We start from the raw sequence: 14,330 nt of genomic DNA on the forward strand, positions 1-14,330 counted from the left end.
GAAGAAAAACCCCTCTTCTGGTTTTTCTCCTCTCTCACTGTAGTGTACACGGTATACCCTTCCTTTTTGTGAACAGATTTTTTTTTTCTAAAATCTTTCATAACTCAAACACTGCAAATAAAGGACAAGATTATATGTTTTTTCCTGTGGGCAGCCTTTCCCTGTCTTCATTTGTTTATTTTTTATTTTTTTTGTCATTTAGCAGACGCTCTTATCCAGAGCGACTTACAGGAGCAATTAGGGTTAAGTGCCTTGCTCAAGGGCACATCGACAGATTTTTCACCTAGTTGGCTCAGGGATTAGAACCAGCGACCTTTCGGTTACTGGCACTATGCTCTTAACCACTAAGCTACCTGCCGCCCTCATTCATAACAAGTATAGCTACGTAGATACTCAACAGCTAAAATTATTACGTGTCCAGGGGTGTACGATCTAATAAAGATTCCCTATAAAAGCTTGTCCCCGCAGAAAGAGAGTGAGCATCTTTCATTTCTCCTCCTTAGCATGTCTGTCCCCCAACCTGGTTAAAAGCAATAGGACGGCTGCAAAGGGGAGAGGGCCATGTGTTCCATGGCAGTAAATAGGTGTACTTCCACTGGGAAGAGATAGAGGAGAGGAGTATTTCAACTGAAATGGAGAGAGTGGATGGAAGTTTTTGTAGTTTTACACACATAGTAGTTGCTAAGTTATCTTTTTTTTGCATGTTTTTTTTCAATAATTATTATGTGTGACAGCTAACAACATAATACTTATTAAATTATTAGAGGGCTTGGTTGGGGTTTGGGGCCTAACAGGGCACAGTAGCCTATGTAAATGAATGAGTGTGTGTCTGTGTGTCTGTGTGTCTGTGTGAGAGAGAGAGTGAGTTAGTGAAAGAGAGAGAGAGAGAGAATGAGTGTCTATGTGCTGTGTGTACATGTGTATTTACATATTTGTGTATATGTGTGTGTCCATATAAATCTACCTGTGTGTATGTAAGGGGGAGTATAACCACTAATGCCCTCAGAGTAAATGGCTCCCCCTGTGGGTGTGGAGGCTCAGTGGCAGATGTTGCGCTGGCAGGGCTGGTGCAAGTAGGCGTTTCTAGCGTGGGCTGCATGGCGGGGAACCTGCTCCCTAGTGCGGTTCTGGCGCTGGATGCGGTTGCGTCCAAGGTGGCGCCTCTCAGTGCGGGCCTTGCCCCTCTGAACCCTGGCCACCTGGGTGACCTTGGCCAGGGTACCAGCCTGGGCAGCCGCTCCTCGGGTCACCCTGGTGGGCATTGTATTGTGGACGGCAGGGGCAGCGGCTGGTTCTGCCACCCTGCTAGAGGAGGGGAGGAATACGAGGAAGTGGGGGTATAGAACATTAGTCAATAAGTTATGTAGCTCTCTCATAGAACTGTGGCTATGTACCAAATCTCTTACATGGTGACAAAGATATAATAAGATATGGGTCGGTCGGTCCTCACCTCATGCTGCCTGTCAGGCTGGTGATGCTCTCCTCCCCGACGATGGACAGGTTGCCGTTGGAGATCATGGACAGGTTGCTAGGGGAGACGTAGACGGACATGCTGGGGTGTTCTATGAGCAGGTCCTCCATGGGGCTGGTCTCCGCCGTGGCTCCCTCTGCAGTGAAACAGGGGGGAGGGGTAACGAACCAGCTCTCGTCCATGCAGCCTCTCTCCGACCCACTACTGCCAGGGGACACAGATGGGGTGGAGAGCCTGGCCCGCCTTTTTAGGGATATGGGCGTAGCTATGCCCGCGGCTAACAGGCTAGCAGAAGGGAGAGTGGAGAGGGGGTCTGATGGCGCCACTGTCGCCGCTCGTGAACAAGCTTTGTGTGTTCTGCGGCGATTCTGATGTTGGGGGGAAGGGTTCGGAGAGGGGACGGGGCACTCAGTTCTGGTGGGTGTGTCTGGGTAATTTGATTGGTTGTTTTGTGCAAGCGCCTGTGCTATCGATGGCACCTTGATCCCTCCCTCTACTAGCATCGCACAATCAGCTTCCCCTGAGAACACAGTAAAGGTGGGGCCATGGAGGAGTTGGCCAATTGAGGTAGGGTGTATGTTTAGGGTGGTGTAGGTTAGGGTGGTGTGGGTTAGGGTGGTGTATGTTTAGGGTGGTGTAGGTTAGGGTGGTGTAGGTTAGGGTGGTGTATGTTTAGGGTGGTGTAGGTTAGGGTGGTGTGGGTTAGGGTGGTGTATGTTTAGGGTGGTGTAGGTTAGGGTGGTGTATGTTTATGGTGGTGTAGGTTACGGTGGTGTAGGTTAGGGTGGTGTATGTTTAGGTTGGTGTAGGTTAGGGTGGTGTAGGTTAGGGTGATGTATGTTTAGGGTGGTGTAGGTTAGGGTGGTGTAGGTTAGGGTGGTGTATGTTTAGGGTGGTGTATGTTTAGGGTGGTGTATGTTTAGGGTGGTGTAGGTTAGGGTGGTGTAGGTTAGGGTGGTGTATGTTTAGGGTAGTGTAGGTTAGGGTGGTGTATGTTTAGGGTGGTGTATGTTTAGGGTGGTGTAGGTTAGGGTGGTGTAGGTTAGGGTGGTGTAGGTTAGGGTGGTGTATGTTTAGGGTAGTGTAGGTTAGGGTGGTGTAGGTTAGGGTGGTGTATGTTTAGGGTGGTGTAGGTTAGGTGGTGTATGTTTAGGGTGGTGTATGTTTAGGGTGGTGTAGGTTAGGGTGGTGTAGGTTAGGGTGGTGTATGTTTAGGGTGGTGTATGTTTAGGGTGGTGTAGGTTAGGGTGGTGTATGTTTAGGGTGGTGTAGATTAGGGAGAAAGTGGAAGAAGCCATGCAGGTTTTGGGGTCATTAAGAGGGGAGCACACGCACGCACGCACACACACACAAACACACACACAAACACACAAACCCACCAGTGTGAGAAATGTCAGGGTATTTAAATAAAATAGGAGAGGGGGAGAAGAAAGGGTAAAGAAACACAAAACATAAACATAGGAATAATATAATTAGTTACTTCGAACCTCTAACTGCCTGGTCATGTCAGTGACAGTATTGTTGTACTGACTGTTTTGTGAGGTGTTTCATTGGGGCTTATATGTTTAGTTTGAGAAGTGGCCTCTAAACTATTCAGATTCTCTTTGATGGAGATTGTTTACGATATATCTCACCCCCCCCCATCACTATATGGCCATACTAGAGAGGACTGAAGTGCTGACCACAAATCACCAAAACCTTTGACCTTAGAAAACAAACAGCTGATGTACATGCTCTACAGGACTTCTGTCCATTCTGAATTGGCCATCTAGTGACTCCCCTTCTCCTCTCCACTTCCAACCCCCTCCACCCATCCCTAAGGGGGGACTCACCGGGCAGGTTGACCAGCATCCATCCCTCCTCGTCAGCGTCGGTCACACAGGGATTTGGCCCATTGATCTCGGCGGCCACCTCCTCCACCTCCCCGAAGAACAGGCTGCTCAGAGCTTGGAACATGGCTGGGCCGGTTGGTCGGGTACACGTCAATGGGTAAAACGTCAAGGATCAGGGGTCGCGGAAGTCAGGTGCTGTGTGTAGTTGCAGTTCTCAAGGAAAAGCTAGCTGCCTTTGTAATGTGTATGTTTTTGCTACTTATTAAGTATTTTTGAATTCGTATTTAGCTTTTTGCTTTGTCAAACAGTTGCCAGGTCAGGAAAGTGAGCACGGTTTTCTTGGCCTCTCTTTCCTTCAAGCTCTTTTTTTGTCTTTATCTCGTAGGTTGATGTTCTTACAGGACTTGACAGGCTTCCGTAGTGCAAATGTAAGGTTTTACTTGGTATCGCTGCAAAGGCCTGTGGGGAGACAAAAGAGAGACAGGAGAGACTATTAATAACAGCAAGAAAAATATTTAGATTACAATGTGGAGTAAGTGGAGAGGAACTTTAGAAAGCAGTGTTGCATACCACAAAGTGGTAAAAAAACAGATGAAGGAGAGACATGACATGGCCAAAAGTATGTGGAAACCCTTCAAAATAGTGGATTCGACTATTTCAGCCACACCTGTTGCTGACAGGTGTAGAACATCGAGCACACTGCCATGCAATCTCCATAGACAAACATTGGCAGTAGAATGGCCCGTACTGAAGAGCTCAGTGACTTTCAACGTGGCACCTTTCCAAGTCAGTTCATCAAATTTCTGCCCTGCTATAGCTGCCCCGGTCAACTGTAAGTGCTGTTATTGTGAAGTGGAAACGTCTAGGAGCAACAATGGCTCAGCCACAAAGTGGTAGGCCACACAAGTTCACAGAAAGGGACCGCCGATTGCTGAAGCGCATGGCGCGTAAAAATCGTCTGTCCTCGGTTGCAACACTCACTACAGAGTTCCAAACTGCCTCTGGAAGCAACGTCAGCACAATAACTGTTTGTCGGGAGCTTCATGAAATAGGTTTGCATGGCCGAGCAGCCGCACACAAGCCTAAGATCACCATGCGCAATGCCAAGTGGTGTAAAGCTCGCCACCATTGGACTCTGGAGCAGTGGAGTGATAAATCACCCTTCACCATCTGGCAGTCGGACTGACAAATCTGGGTTTGGCAGATGCCAGGAGAACACTACCTGCCCAAATGCAAAGTGCCAACTGTAAAGTTTAGTAGCGGAGAAATAATGGTCTGTGGCTGTTTTTCATGGTACGGGCTAGGGCCCTTAGTACCAGTGAAGGAAAATCTTAACGCTACAACATACAATTACATTCTAGATGATTCTGTGTTTCCAACTTTGTGGAAACAGTTTGGGGAAGGCCCTTTCCTGTTTCAGCATGACAATGCCCCCGTGCACAAAGCGAGGTCCATACAGAAATGGTTTGTCGAGAACGGTGTGGAAGAACTTGACTGGCCTGCACAGAGCCCTGACCTCAACCCCATCGAACACCTTTGGGATGAATTGGAACGCCAACTGCGAGCCAGGCCTAATCGGTCAACATCAGTGCCCGACCTCACTAATCCTCTTGTGGCTGAATGGAAGCAAGTCCCCGCAGCAATGTTCCATCATCTAGTGGAAAGCCTTCCCAGAAGAGTGGAGGCTGTTATAGCAGCAAAGGGGGGAACAACTCCATATTAATGCCCATGATTTTGGAAAGAGATATTTGACGAGCAGGTGTCCACATACTTTTGTAGTGTATGTGGCAAAATCATGTGAGCAGAACTGAACAAAAACAGCCTCTCTGTTCCAGGGCTACTTTAATCATGCTGGTGAAGGAACCATTTCTGAGGAGAAGATTAGAAAGTGTGATAGGTCGGCTGCATCTCAACAGTCTCGTGTTTTCCTCACCTCATCCTCGTTTCATTCCCTTCCCCGCACTAATCTGAAAGAACTGGACGGGTAAACTGAAAGCAAATGCCCAGCAGGCATCCACTTATAATTTCTTCACCTGTTCTGTGTCCTCAGATCAGTGCATATGATGAAGGGAAAGAGATGAGGAGAGGAAGCTACTAGAGTATTGAGATGCAGTCTCTGTCTAACTGAGTTTTCCAAGGTCAGTGAGGAGGCTTGTCTGGGTCATACAGGCTGACTGGAGAAGGTAACAGTATTACTTTTTACAGTCCTGTTTCAGCTGGTCAATTTGTCTTCCATCTACTAGTAAATGATGCAGCAACAACGGTGCGCACATTGTGGTGCTTACTGTACGTCAAAGAATTCAACTCAAGTTGGAAAATGTTTTATTAATTGTAATGTATTTCCGAAATGAATAACAAGTAAATAGCTTAATAAGCGCAACAAATCGTGAACAATCACAATAGTATTTTCTCAATAGGATCATAGAATGAATGCATGCAGTTAGAATCTGTAAGACACTCAGACACAAATGCAAACAGATAGATGGCTTCTTTCAGAGGAGTCCTTTGAATTGGGTTAAAATGAAGGAAATTAGATTAAGGGAAGGGAAGCTATTGCAGACTAACGAGACTCAGCCAGGCTGTTCCTGAGGAACAATGGCTTTACACCCTCCCCCCTGTGCTACTGCTATGGTGAACGCTGACCAATTAACAGAATGGGTTTAGGCCAGATGGACAACGGAGAGAAGACACTAGGCACCCGATTCCGATTTAGGAAATTACGCCTTTCTTACGCACGCTTTTCTTTCTCAGTAGTTACCTTATGAAGGTGCATAACGGTGGTTCCATTGCGCGCATTGAATAAATGTAATTCAGCGCGTCTGTTGTTGTGATTCTGGATGGCCAGATTGCTAGCAAGAATGATAAGAAACTGCGATTTGGGGAATCGTAAGTGGCTCGTTTCATCTTGTTATTGATTCCATTTCTTGTTTTAAGGTGTTTTGACTGATTTAATGACAATACTAATATGGCTAAAATTCGCTAGCTAGCTAACCAACAACTCGAACAATGTATTTGAGAGACATCAAGTGGTCATTGTGCAAATTTATTTATTTTTTCAAAAAACATTGGAGACGAAATATAACTTACATGTTGTCATCTGTTTTGCCCCATGGTTGTGCGTGCCTCGTTTTTGTTGCTAAACAACCAACCCATCTATGCATCTTCGTCTCTATTTCTGCACCAACTGGTATATTTTAAAATACTCTGATCTTGTAGATTATTTAGGCACATTTTAGGGTTAGGAAAGTATGCATGAATCATAAAAAAAAAAAAAAGGTTTGGAGAGCCATCGATTCATCCTGAAAGTTGTCATATTCAAATTCAATCCATGAAATATTGGAAGATGGAAAGAAAGTGTACAATAGGGGTTGAACAATAGTCCTATAAATCGACCCTAATTCTCACTAATCATGGAACTGTATGACAACGGTCCAGTCGTCGTGAACCGTGCGCCAGGCTCTAGGTTTAACCTGCTAACTGTGGTCTGATTTCCATAATGATTCAAATAGGCTACATGTCCCAAATTATTGCACAACGTTAGCCTAATATGATCCACTAATGCTAGCGACCCTCAGGAACAACTTGCATGGATATGACAGAGGAACGAACGGTAAACGGAATGGAATGGTACAAAATGTAAGGGGGGTGTGGGGTGGGGGGGGGGGTCCAGGTAGCCATTTTATTAATTGTTCAGCAGTCTATGACTTGGGTGACTGAAGTCTTTGACCATTTTCTGGGCCTTCCTCTGACACCGCCTAGTATATACAGTACCAGTCAAAAGTTTGGACACACCTACTCATTCAATGGTTTTTCTTTATTTTTACTATTTTCTACATTGTAGAATAATAGTGAAGACATCAAAACTATGAAATAACACATGGAATCATGTAGTAACCAAAAAAGTGTTAATTTTATATTTGAGATTCTTCAAATAGCCACCCTTTGCCTTGATGACAGCTGTGCACACTCTTGGTAGTCACCTGGAATGCATTTTAATTAACAGGTGTGCATTGTTAAAAGTTAATCTATGGAATTTCTTTCCTTCTTAATGCGTTTGAGCCAATCAGTTGTGTTGTGACAAGGTAGGGGGGTATACAGAAGATAGCACTATTTGGTAAAAGACCAAGTCCATATTATGGCAAGAACAGCTCAAATAAGCAAAGAGAAACGTGAAGGTCAATATGGATAATTTCTGGTGACACTGTCTGTGATTTATTTAGAATTCAAAGCACACTTAACCAGCATGGCTACCACAGCATTCTACAGCGATACGCCATCCCATCTGGTTTGGGCTTAGTGGGACTATCATTTGTTTTTCAACAGGACTATGACCCAACACACCTCCAGGCTGTGTAAGGGCTATTTGACCAAGAAGGAGAGTGATGGAGAGATGCGTCAGATGACCTGGCCTCCACAATCCCCCGACCTCAACCAAATTGAGACAAGTGCTCAGCATATGTGGGAACTCCTTCAAGACTATTGGAAAAGCTTTCCAGGTGAAGCTGTTTGAGAGAATGCCAAGTGTGTGCAAAGTTGTCATCAAGGCAAAGGGTGGCTATTTGAAGAATCTCAAATATAAAATATATTTTGATTTGTTTAACACTTTTTTGTTCACTACATGATTTCATATGTGTTATTTCATAGTTTTGATGTCTTCACTGTTATTATACAATGTAAAAAATAGTACAAATAAAGAAAAACCCTTGAATGAGTAGGTGTTTCCAAACTTTTGACTGGTAGTGTAGGTCCTGAATGGCAGGAAGATTGGCCCCAGTGATGTACTGGGCCGTACGCACTACCCTTTGTAGAGCCTTACGGTTGGATGCCGAGCAGTTGTCATACCAGGCGGTGATGCAACCGGTAAGGATGCTCTCGATGGTGCAGCTGTATAACTTTTTGAGGATCTGGGGACCGGTGCCAAATCTTTCATTCTCCTGAGGTGGAAAAGGCGTTGTCGTGCCCTCTTCACGACTGTCTTGGTGTGTTTGGAGCCTATTTCACTGTGGAAAAGGGGCCGCAATACATGTCATGTTGACATGATTTTCAGTTTGCTTCCATATCGCTGGTTTCACATTCGTCTCCAGGGATCATAAGGCAAAATCATTTAAAACAATTGCTATGTGTATTTACAATCCCCTTCTTCAAACGGATTACTCATTTACCTAGCTCTTATCAATAGCTCTTATTCATTTATAAATTACAGTGCATGGAGAATGCTGTTATTTCTATCAGAGAAACGAAAAAGTAGACACTTTTTCCACTTGGAACCGGCAGGTTCGCTAGACCTTATTCATGGTTTCCTCGCGCGTAAAGGTGGTGGAATTATGAGGGAAATAATTGAAGGTCAGAATACAGTTTATCTGAAGACATACCTCCACCACAGCTTAATTTCTTAGATCTCCACCCCAAACGAATAGCGGGAGAATAGCATGCTATTCTCATGCTTAAGTTCAAGGTCAGAATACGCATAGAGAGAAAAGTTCAATTTACGCACGCTTAACTCGGGTCGGAATCGGGGCCTAGTAATCTAGGGGGAAGGAGTAACACAAAGACAGTAAAAAAAATAACAAACACAGTATATTATACAAAAAAGTTCAGACACATCATAGATCATCTGGGGATCGAACCTAGAACCCTGGTGTTGCAAGCAGCATACTCTAACCAACTGAGCCACTGGAGCCTGCACATAAAGTCCCTGTCCCTGTATTTAACCATGGAGGGAGATATTGGATATCAGGGAGACATATCATTCCTGCAGAGGCTACTGGACGGTACGACAGAACACTGACCTCTCTGATCTGACAGGGTGTACTTTCTAAAATTAGACAATATGGGGGGGGGAAGGAGAGAGGTGTAAGAGAGGAATAAAAAATTAAAAGAGATAACGATTAGGCTACAGGTATGGATAAAAACCGAGAGAAGGTAGAGAGAAGGAGAAAGGTGTAAAAGGAAGTGAGAGAGAGTAGTGAAAGGAAAGGAGAGCGAGGAAGAAGGAGAGGGATGGGTGGACAGCGACACTTCCTGCTTATTTGGACGGTTGCCATGGTGACACTGACACTAGGGGCCGCAGGAGGACACAGGAGTCTCACGCTCAGGAGAAAAACACACACAGACATACACACACAAATTATCACATTTGCTAGACACTTTGTCAGAAACGATAGAGGTCAGCCATACTGTGTGGCTATTCTAGATATAATCGGATCCCATCAAAATTGCTCTTTGTCAAAGTGTCTGTCTGTCTGTCTGTCTGTCTGTCTGTGTGTGTGTGTGTGTGTGTGTGTGTGTGTGTGTGTGTGTGTGTGTGTGTGTGTGTGACCATCAGTATCCTGTCAGGAAAGCATCCAAGAAGAAAGTAACGATGCCTTTCTCAAAACAGGGATGTAAACAGATTCATTATCATCCCATTGGGCACAGACGTCAATTCAAAGTCTATTCCACGTTGGTTCAATTTAATTGAAATGACGTGGAAACAATGTTGATTCAACCAGTGTGATGTGCTTGTGGAGAGGATAAAACAATAAAAACCTACTGCTAAGAAAGTTCATTCTGACTTCTAGATTCTGTCTTATCGTTGTATTATACCGTTTTGTAATGGTTTATCTGTGGCTGCATATGTTTATAAGGCAAATATAAAACGTCATAAGAAGGCTCGTAAAATAAAGCGATAGGCTACCAATTCCATTAATGTTGATGGTTTAGGTGGAGATATGAGAGATGTTGCAGAGGACAGAGAGGAGTCCGTTGATCCGCTCCCTTCCTGACTGTTTTTCATGCATTCCTTAAGGCTTACTGAAGTCACAGGATGATGGGAGATAAAACATTTCTAAAAAGTGTTTACGTGAGTTTGCCCACTTGGAATCTTCCTAAGAATATTCAACTGCCCCAGGACCACTTTTTATGAGTTCCCAATTCATGAACACACACACACACTTCCTTTAAAGGAGCTGTATGAAGCACCATTCAGTCTCCTTGATAAGCAAATGTTATCAGTCAGCTGTGATGCTAATTCAGTATTATCTGCCTGGTGTATAAATATACCATTCTGTCTATTGGGAAAGACAGACAGACGACACCAGGGACAAGAACAGCACTGGAAACATATTGAAAATATCATTAAACAGCCAGCAATGGTCTCTCATGGCACAGGTGGTCCATATAAGGACTGATATGTGGGGAAAACAGGAAAAAAGACATTGGAAATGCATCCAAGTAAAATGTCGAGAGGTTTCCCCTATTTTTGCCCTGTATAAACTAAGCAGGAAATATGATAGACCAACACAAGGCATTTATCATCTGGATGATATCACAATGTTTACTGTGCCTGTTAAATTATTACTTGTGGTCATAAAGATTCCATTGTGACAGGAAACATGCCCCTACATTAAATGGTGTGGAATGGAGATTGAACCAATGTGCAAAAATGTGTTATTCAAAACTAATGGCATGTATGGTATGGTAATTACAGCCCTGCCAGGTACCTGTTGAGTTAATAATTTATTATACATAGCAAAAATAATAAAACGTGTTAAATCAGTGTACAAATACATATTACATTGATGCATTTTGTGTGCTTTTCACCCTGATCCACTGGCTATAAACTGGTTATAAACCAGTATAAGCTCATAGTAAATAGTTAAAGACCAGATGTAGACAATTATAGATTTTATTTTTTCTTCCTAATTCTACAAAACAAAAGCCCTCTGTTGCTCTGCTGTTCCCAGATGCCCTCATAATTTCTCTGCTCATGGCTGTCAGAAGGCCTTTTAAACAGAGGGAGGAGCTGAGGGAGATGGGAGTGGCTTCGCGAATAAAAAATAAATACCTCCTATGCGTTTGCATGACGAAGGACTCTTACGTCACTGATGCTGCTGGTTCAGCCTACTTCAGTCGAGCAAAAGGAAAAAAGAACAGCGGCGAATAGAAAAGGAACAATTCGGATGCCGTCAAATAATTATTTATGTATTTAAACTGCAATTGTTCGGATACAAAAGAAAGAATAACCCCCAAGCATTGGTAATAAATAAAGGAATGATTCAACATTCTTAACTGCTTTGTTTCGAGTTCTTCAATCCACATGACAGATGCCGATGAGAGAGAGAGAGAGAGAGAGAGAGAGAGAGAGAGAGAGAGAGAGAGAGAGAAATGAAAAACATATATTTGTTTTATTATTTTATGGGGCCGACAGCAAGCAGTGTACATTTGATTCAAAGACCGACAGAAAGTAATTTGGATGACAAAAACCTTCCCAATGTCACCGACGACGAGAAAAATAAGGCCCAGAATAAGTCCTTGTCGATAGCGGTCAGGTTAAACATTAATTATCCGTGTAAGCTCCGAGTCTCTGTGACACCGCTATGGATAGCTGAAGGGTCATGGCAATGACAGATAGGCTCACCAGTAGAGGACTGATGCGAAGGAATCGATTATAATATCGAGGTCGGTCAAAATCCATACATAGGCCTACATAAGTACTGATGACATGATTCATAGAGAAGGGCACAATTCAAAAATACCCCCCCCCCCCATCGTCTTCATTCGAAAAACAGGGACATAATTTTCATATTCTGTGAGATCATAAACCGGACGTCGAGATTTCCGTAAAAGCATCAATTTATGGAAGCCATCAAGATTTCCATGACCTATAAACGGATGTCTAGGATGCATAACAGTCGAGAATTCATTTCATGCAGAACTAACGAGACAATACATTGTCCTCTGTGACAGCCACTACTACAATGGATTAATTCCGTCATAATGTTGATTGTTTCGTTTCAGAATTAATCTGTTTATAACACAACCTAATTAGCATTTTCTTCATCGTTCTGTTATGAGATAGGCTATGCATCATCATAGATGGCTATACAGGCGTCAGTGGCAGAGGTAGCCTGATACCCTGCAAGCTTACACAGTTTGCCTTCCAAAAAGCACAAAAAACAACAGCAAAGTAGATTTAATAGCTTACCTGCATTAGCAATATAATTCAAGTTGTAAACGTGATGATCTCACACAAAGTAGAAACGACAACAGTTCTTAAAGCATAGCTTTAGGTAGCCTTTTAAGTGAGGTAGTTAAAACACCATAATATAAAATAAAAAAAAAGGCTTTCTTCTTAGAAGAAGGGACTTCGTGTAAAACTAGAATTTACACTTGATGTTCAGATCATAACATCTGTAGTTTTTCCCTCTTGTTCGATTTTTCCCCTGCAGATTTTCCCTCTGTTATTGCTTCCTCCAGCTGATCCTCGGATCAGAATGTAGAACGTACAAAACAGCTGATTGTGATATCACAATATTTCCAGTGACGCCCATTTCCACGCCCTCAACAACCGAGGGCCAATTGGAATATTACACAAGATCCAAGCCGGGCGTCCTGGTAACAGAGTGGGGGTTGGGTATGGGTTGGGTAGTCCTACTCAAAGCAGTCAACCTGCTCTGATAGAGTAGAATAGGGTTGCCCTTAGAAGCTGATCTAAGGTCAGTGTTTTGTTTCCCCTCCAACTGGTTACGGCTGGTGGCGGGGAGGGTAAACTGATCCTAGAGCTGTGAATGGCCTGTGGAGTGACTCCAGTCTGTGTGTGAGGATGGGCGAGACCAATAAAGTGATGAAAGCTGTTTGACAGCATAGACAGGAAATTCACTGTCAACCTCATCATTACTAATTCCTGATGGACTAAGAGATAGCAGGACAAAGACAATATCTTTCTGGTTATATTACAAACTCAGAGAAAATTGTTTTGACTCTTCTTGTGCCCCCTGAAGATACAAACATATTGCGTTAAACATTTTGCATTTAAAACATTGAATTGCAACTAAATTCATGATCAATCTCTCATGGGTGAAAAATGATTTACAGTACGCCTACATAAATTATGTCGACCAGCAAGCTTCAGTCCAGTGATGCAACAGTTAAAACAAGATATAACCTTAACCCTAAAATAACATTACAATCTGCCTTCCTCTCTAGGCCTATATTCATTTAATAACACATGAATAAGGAACATATGCTCACTGAATAAACAGAAAAACAATTGTTGAATGTTATAGTAATAACTTGATTGTGCAGTGGTAATATTCCATCGCATTATTAAGAGTACTGTCGCTTTAAATGTCATAGTCCCCTACTCTCCCTCTCTCCCCTCCCCTCCCCCTCCTTATATTTTATTAATTCTCCCTTCAGTGGGAGTGGCTTTGAGCGCCACTCGACACAAACTGGCCAATCAGATGGGTTAAGTCTGAATGCAGCATTTGAGCAGCCAATGGGCGGTGAAGGTTTTGAAAGCCTCAGCTGGTGACTCCAGACTCAGTGGTCTGTGCCCAGGACAAGTAATCTCTGTCAGCTCCCACAGCCCTCCCCTCCCCTACCCTTGCTCCCACTCCTCACAAGTTATGCAAGCTGGTGACCATGGCCCTTGACTGAGGGTTTGTTTTACGTGTGTTTGCCTATGTACACTATGTGTTGTACCAGGCTTTAATTATGTGAACACTTGTACTGTATGAGTGTGTTGAGTTTATAGTTTTCTGCATAGCCTACATGTACTGTAAATCAAATCCATCAAATCAAATGTTATTTGTCACATGCTTCATGAACAACAGGTGCAAACTAACAGTGAAATGCTTACTTACGGGCCCTTCCCAACAATGCAGAGAGAAAAATAGAAAAATGATAGAAAGAGAATAACACAAGGAAAAATGCACAATGAGTACCAGTACCGAGTTGGGTTACCAGTACTGAGTCAGGGTACCAGTACTGAGTCGGGGTACCAGTACTAAGTCGGGGTACCAGTACTGAGTCGGGGTACCAGTACTGAGTCGATGTGCGGGGGTACGAGGCAATTAAGGTAGATACAGTGAGGGAAAAAAGTATTTGATCCCCTGCTGATTTTGTATGTTTGCCCACTGACAAAGACATGATCAGTCTATAATTTTAATGGTAGGTTTATTTGAACAGTGAGAGACAGAATAACAACAAAAAAATCCAGAAAAATCCATGTCATAAATGTTATAAGAAAGTTACAGACGCATAAA

The 14,330-nt window shown here is 43.4% G+C and overlaps 1 protein-coding gene across 4 annotated transcripts; it reads right to left on the reverse strand.

Annotated features, from left to right (window-relative positions):
* Positions 1-425: 425 nt before the first annotated feature.
* On the reverse strand, positions 426-12,550 carry LOC121546100 (tumor protein p53-inducible nuclear protein 2). Of its 4 annotated transcripts, none has more exons than XM_041857123.2 (4): positions 12,269-12,550; positions 3,304-3,762; positions 1,451-1,607; positions 426-1,305 (listed from the first exon to the last, which is right to left on the reverse strand). In XM_041857123.2, exons 2-4 carry the CDS (start codon positions 3,425-3,427, stop codon positions 1,038-1,040), a joined length of 549 nt encoding a protein of 182 aa, XP_041713057.2. In that variant the 5' UTR covers positions 3,428-3,762; positions 12,269-12,550; the 3' UTR covers positions 426-1,037. The 4 variants fall into 4 exon arrangements, with proteins under 4 accessions (XP_041713057.2, XP_041713056.2, XP_041713055.2 ...); XM_041857122.2 differs by having other exon boundaries at positions 1,451-1,610; XM_041857121.2 differs by having other exon boundaries at positions 426-1,302; positions 1,451-1,991.
* Positions 12,551-14,330: the final 1,780 nt, after the last annotated feature.

Source organism: Coregonus clupeaformis, chromosome 30 (genome assembly GCF_020615455.1).
Source record: "Coregonus clupeaformis isolate EN_2021a chromosome 30, ASM2061545v1, whole genome shotgun sequence".
NCBI lineage: Eukaryota > Metazoa > Chordata > Actinopteri > Salmoniformes > Salmonidae > Coregonus > Coregonus clupeaformis.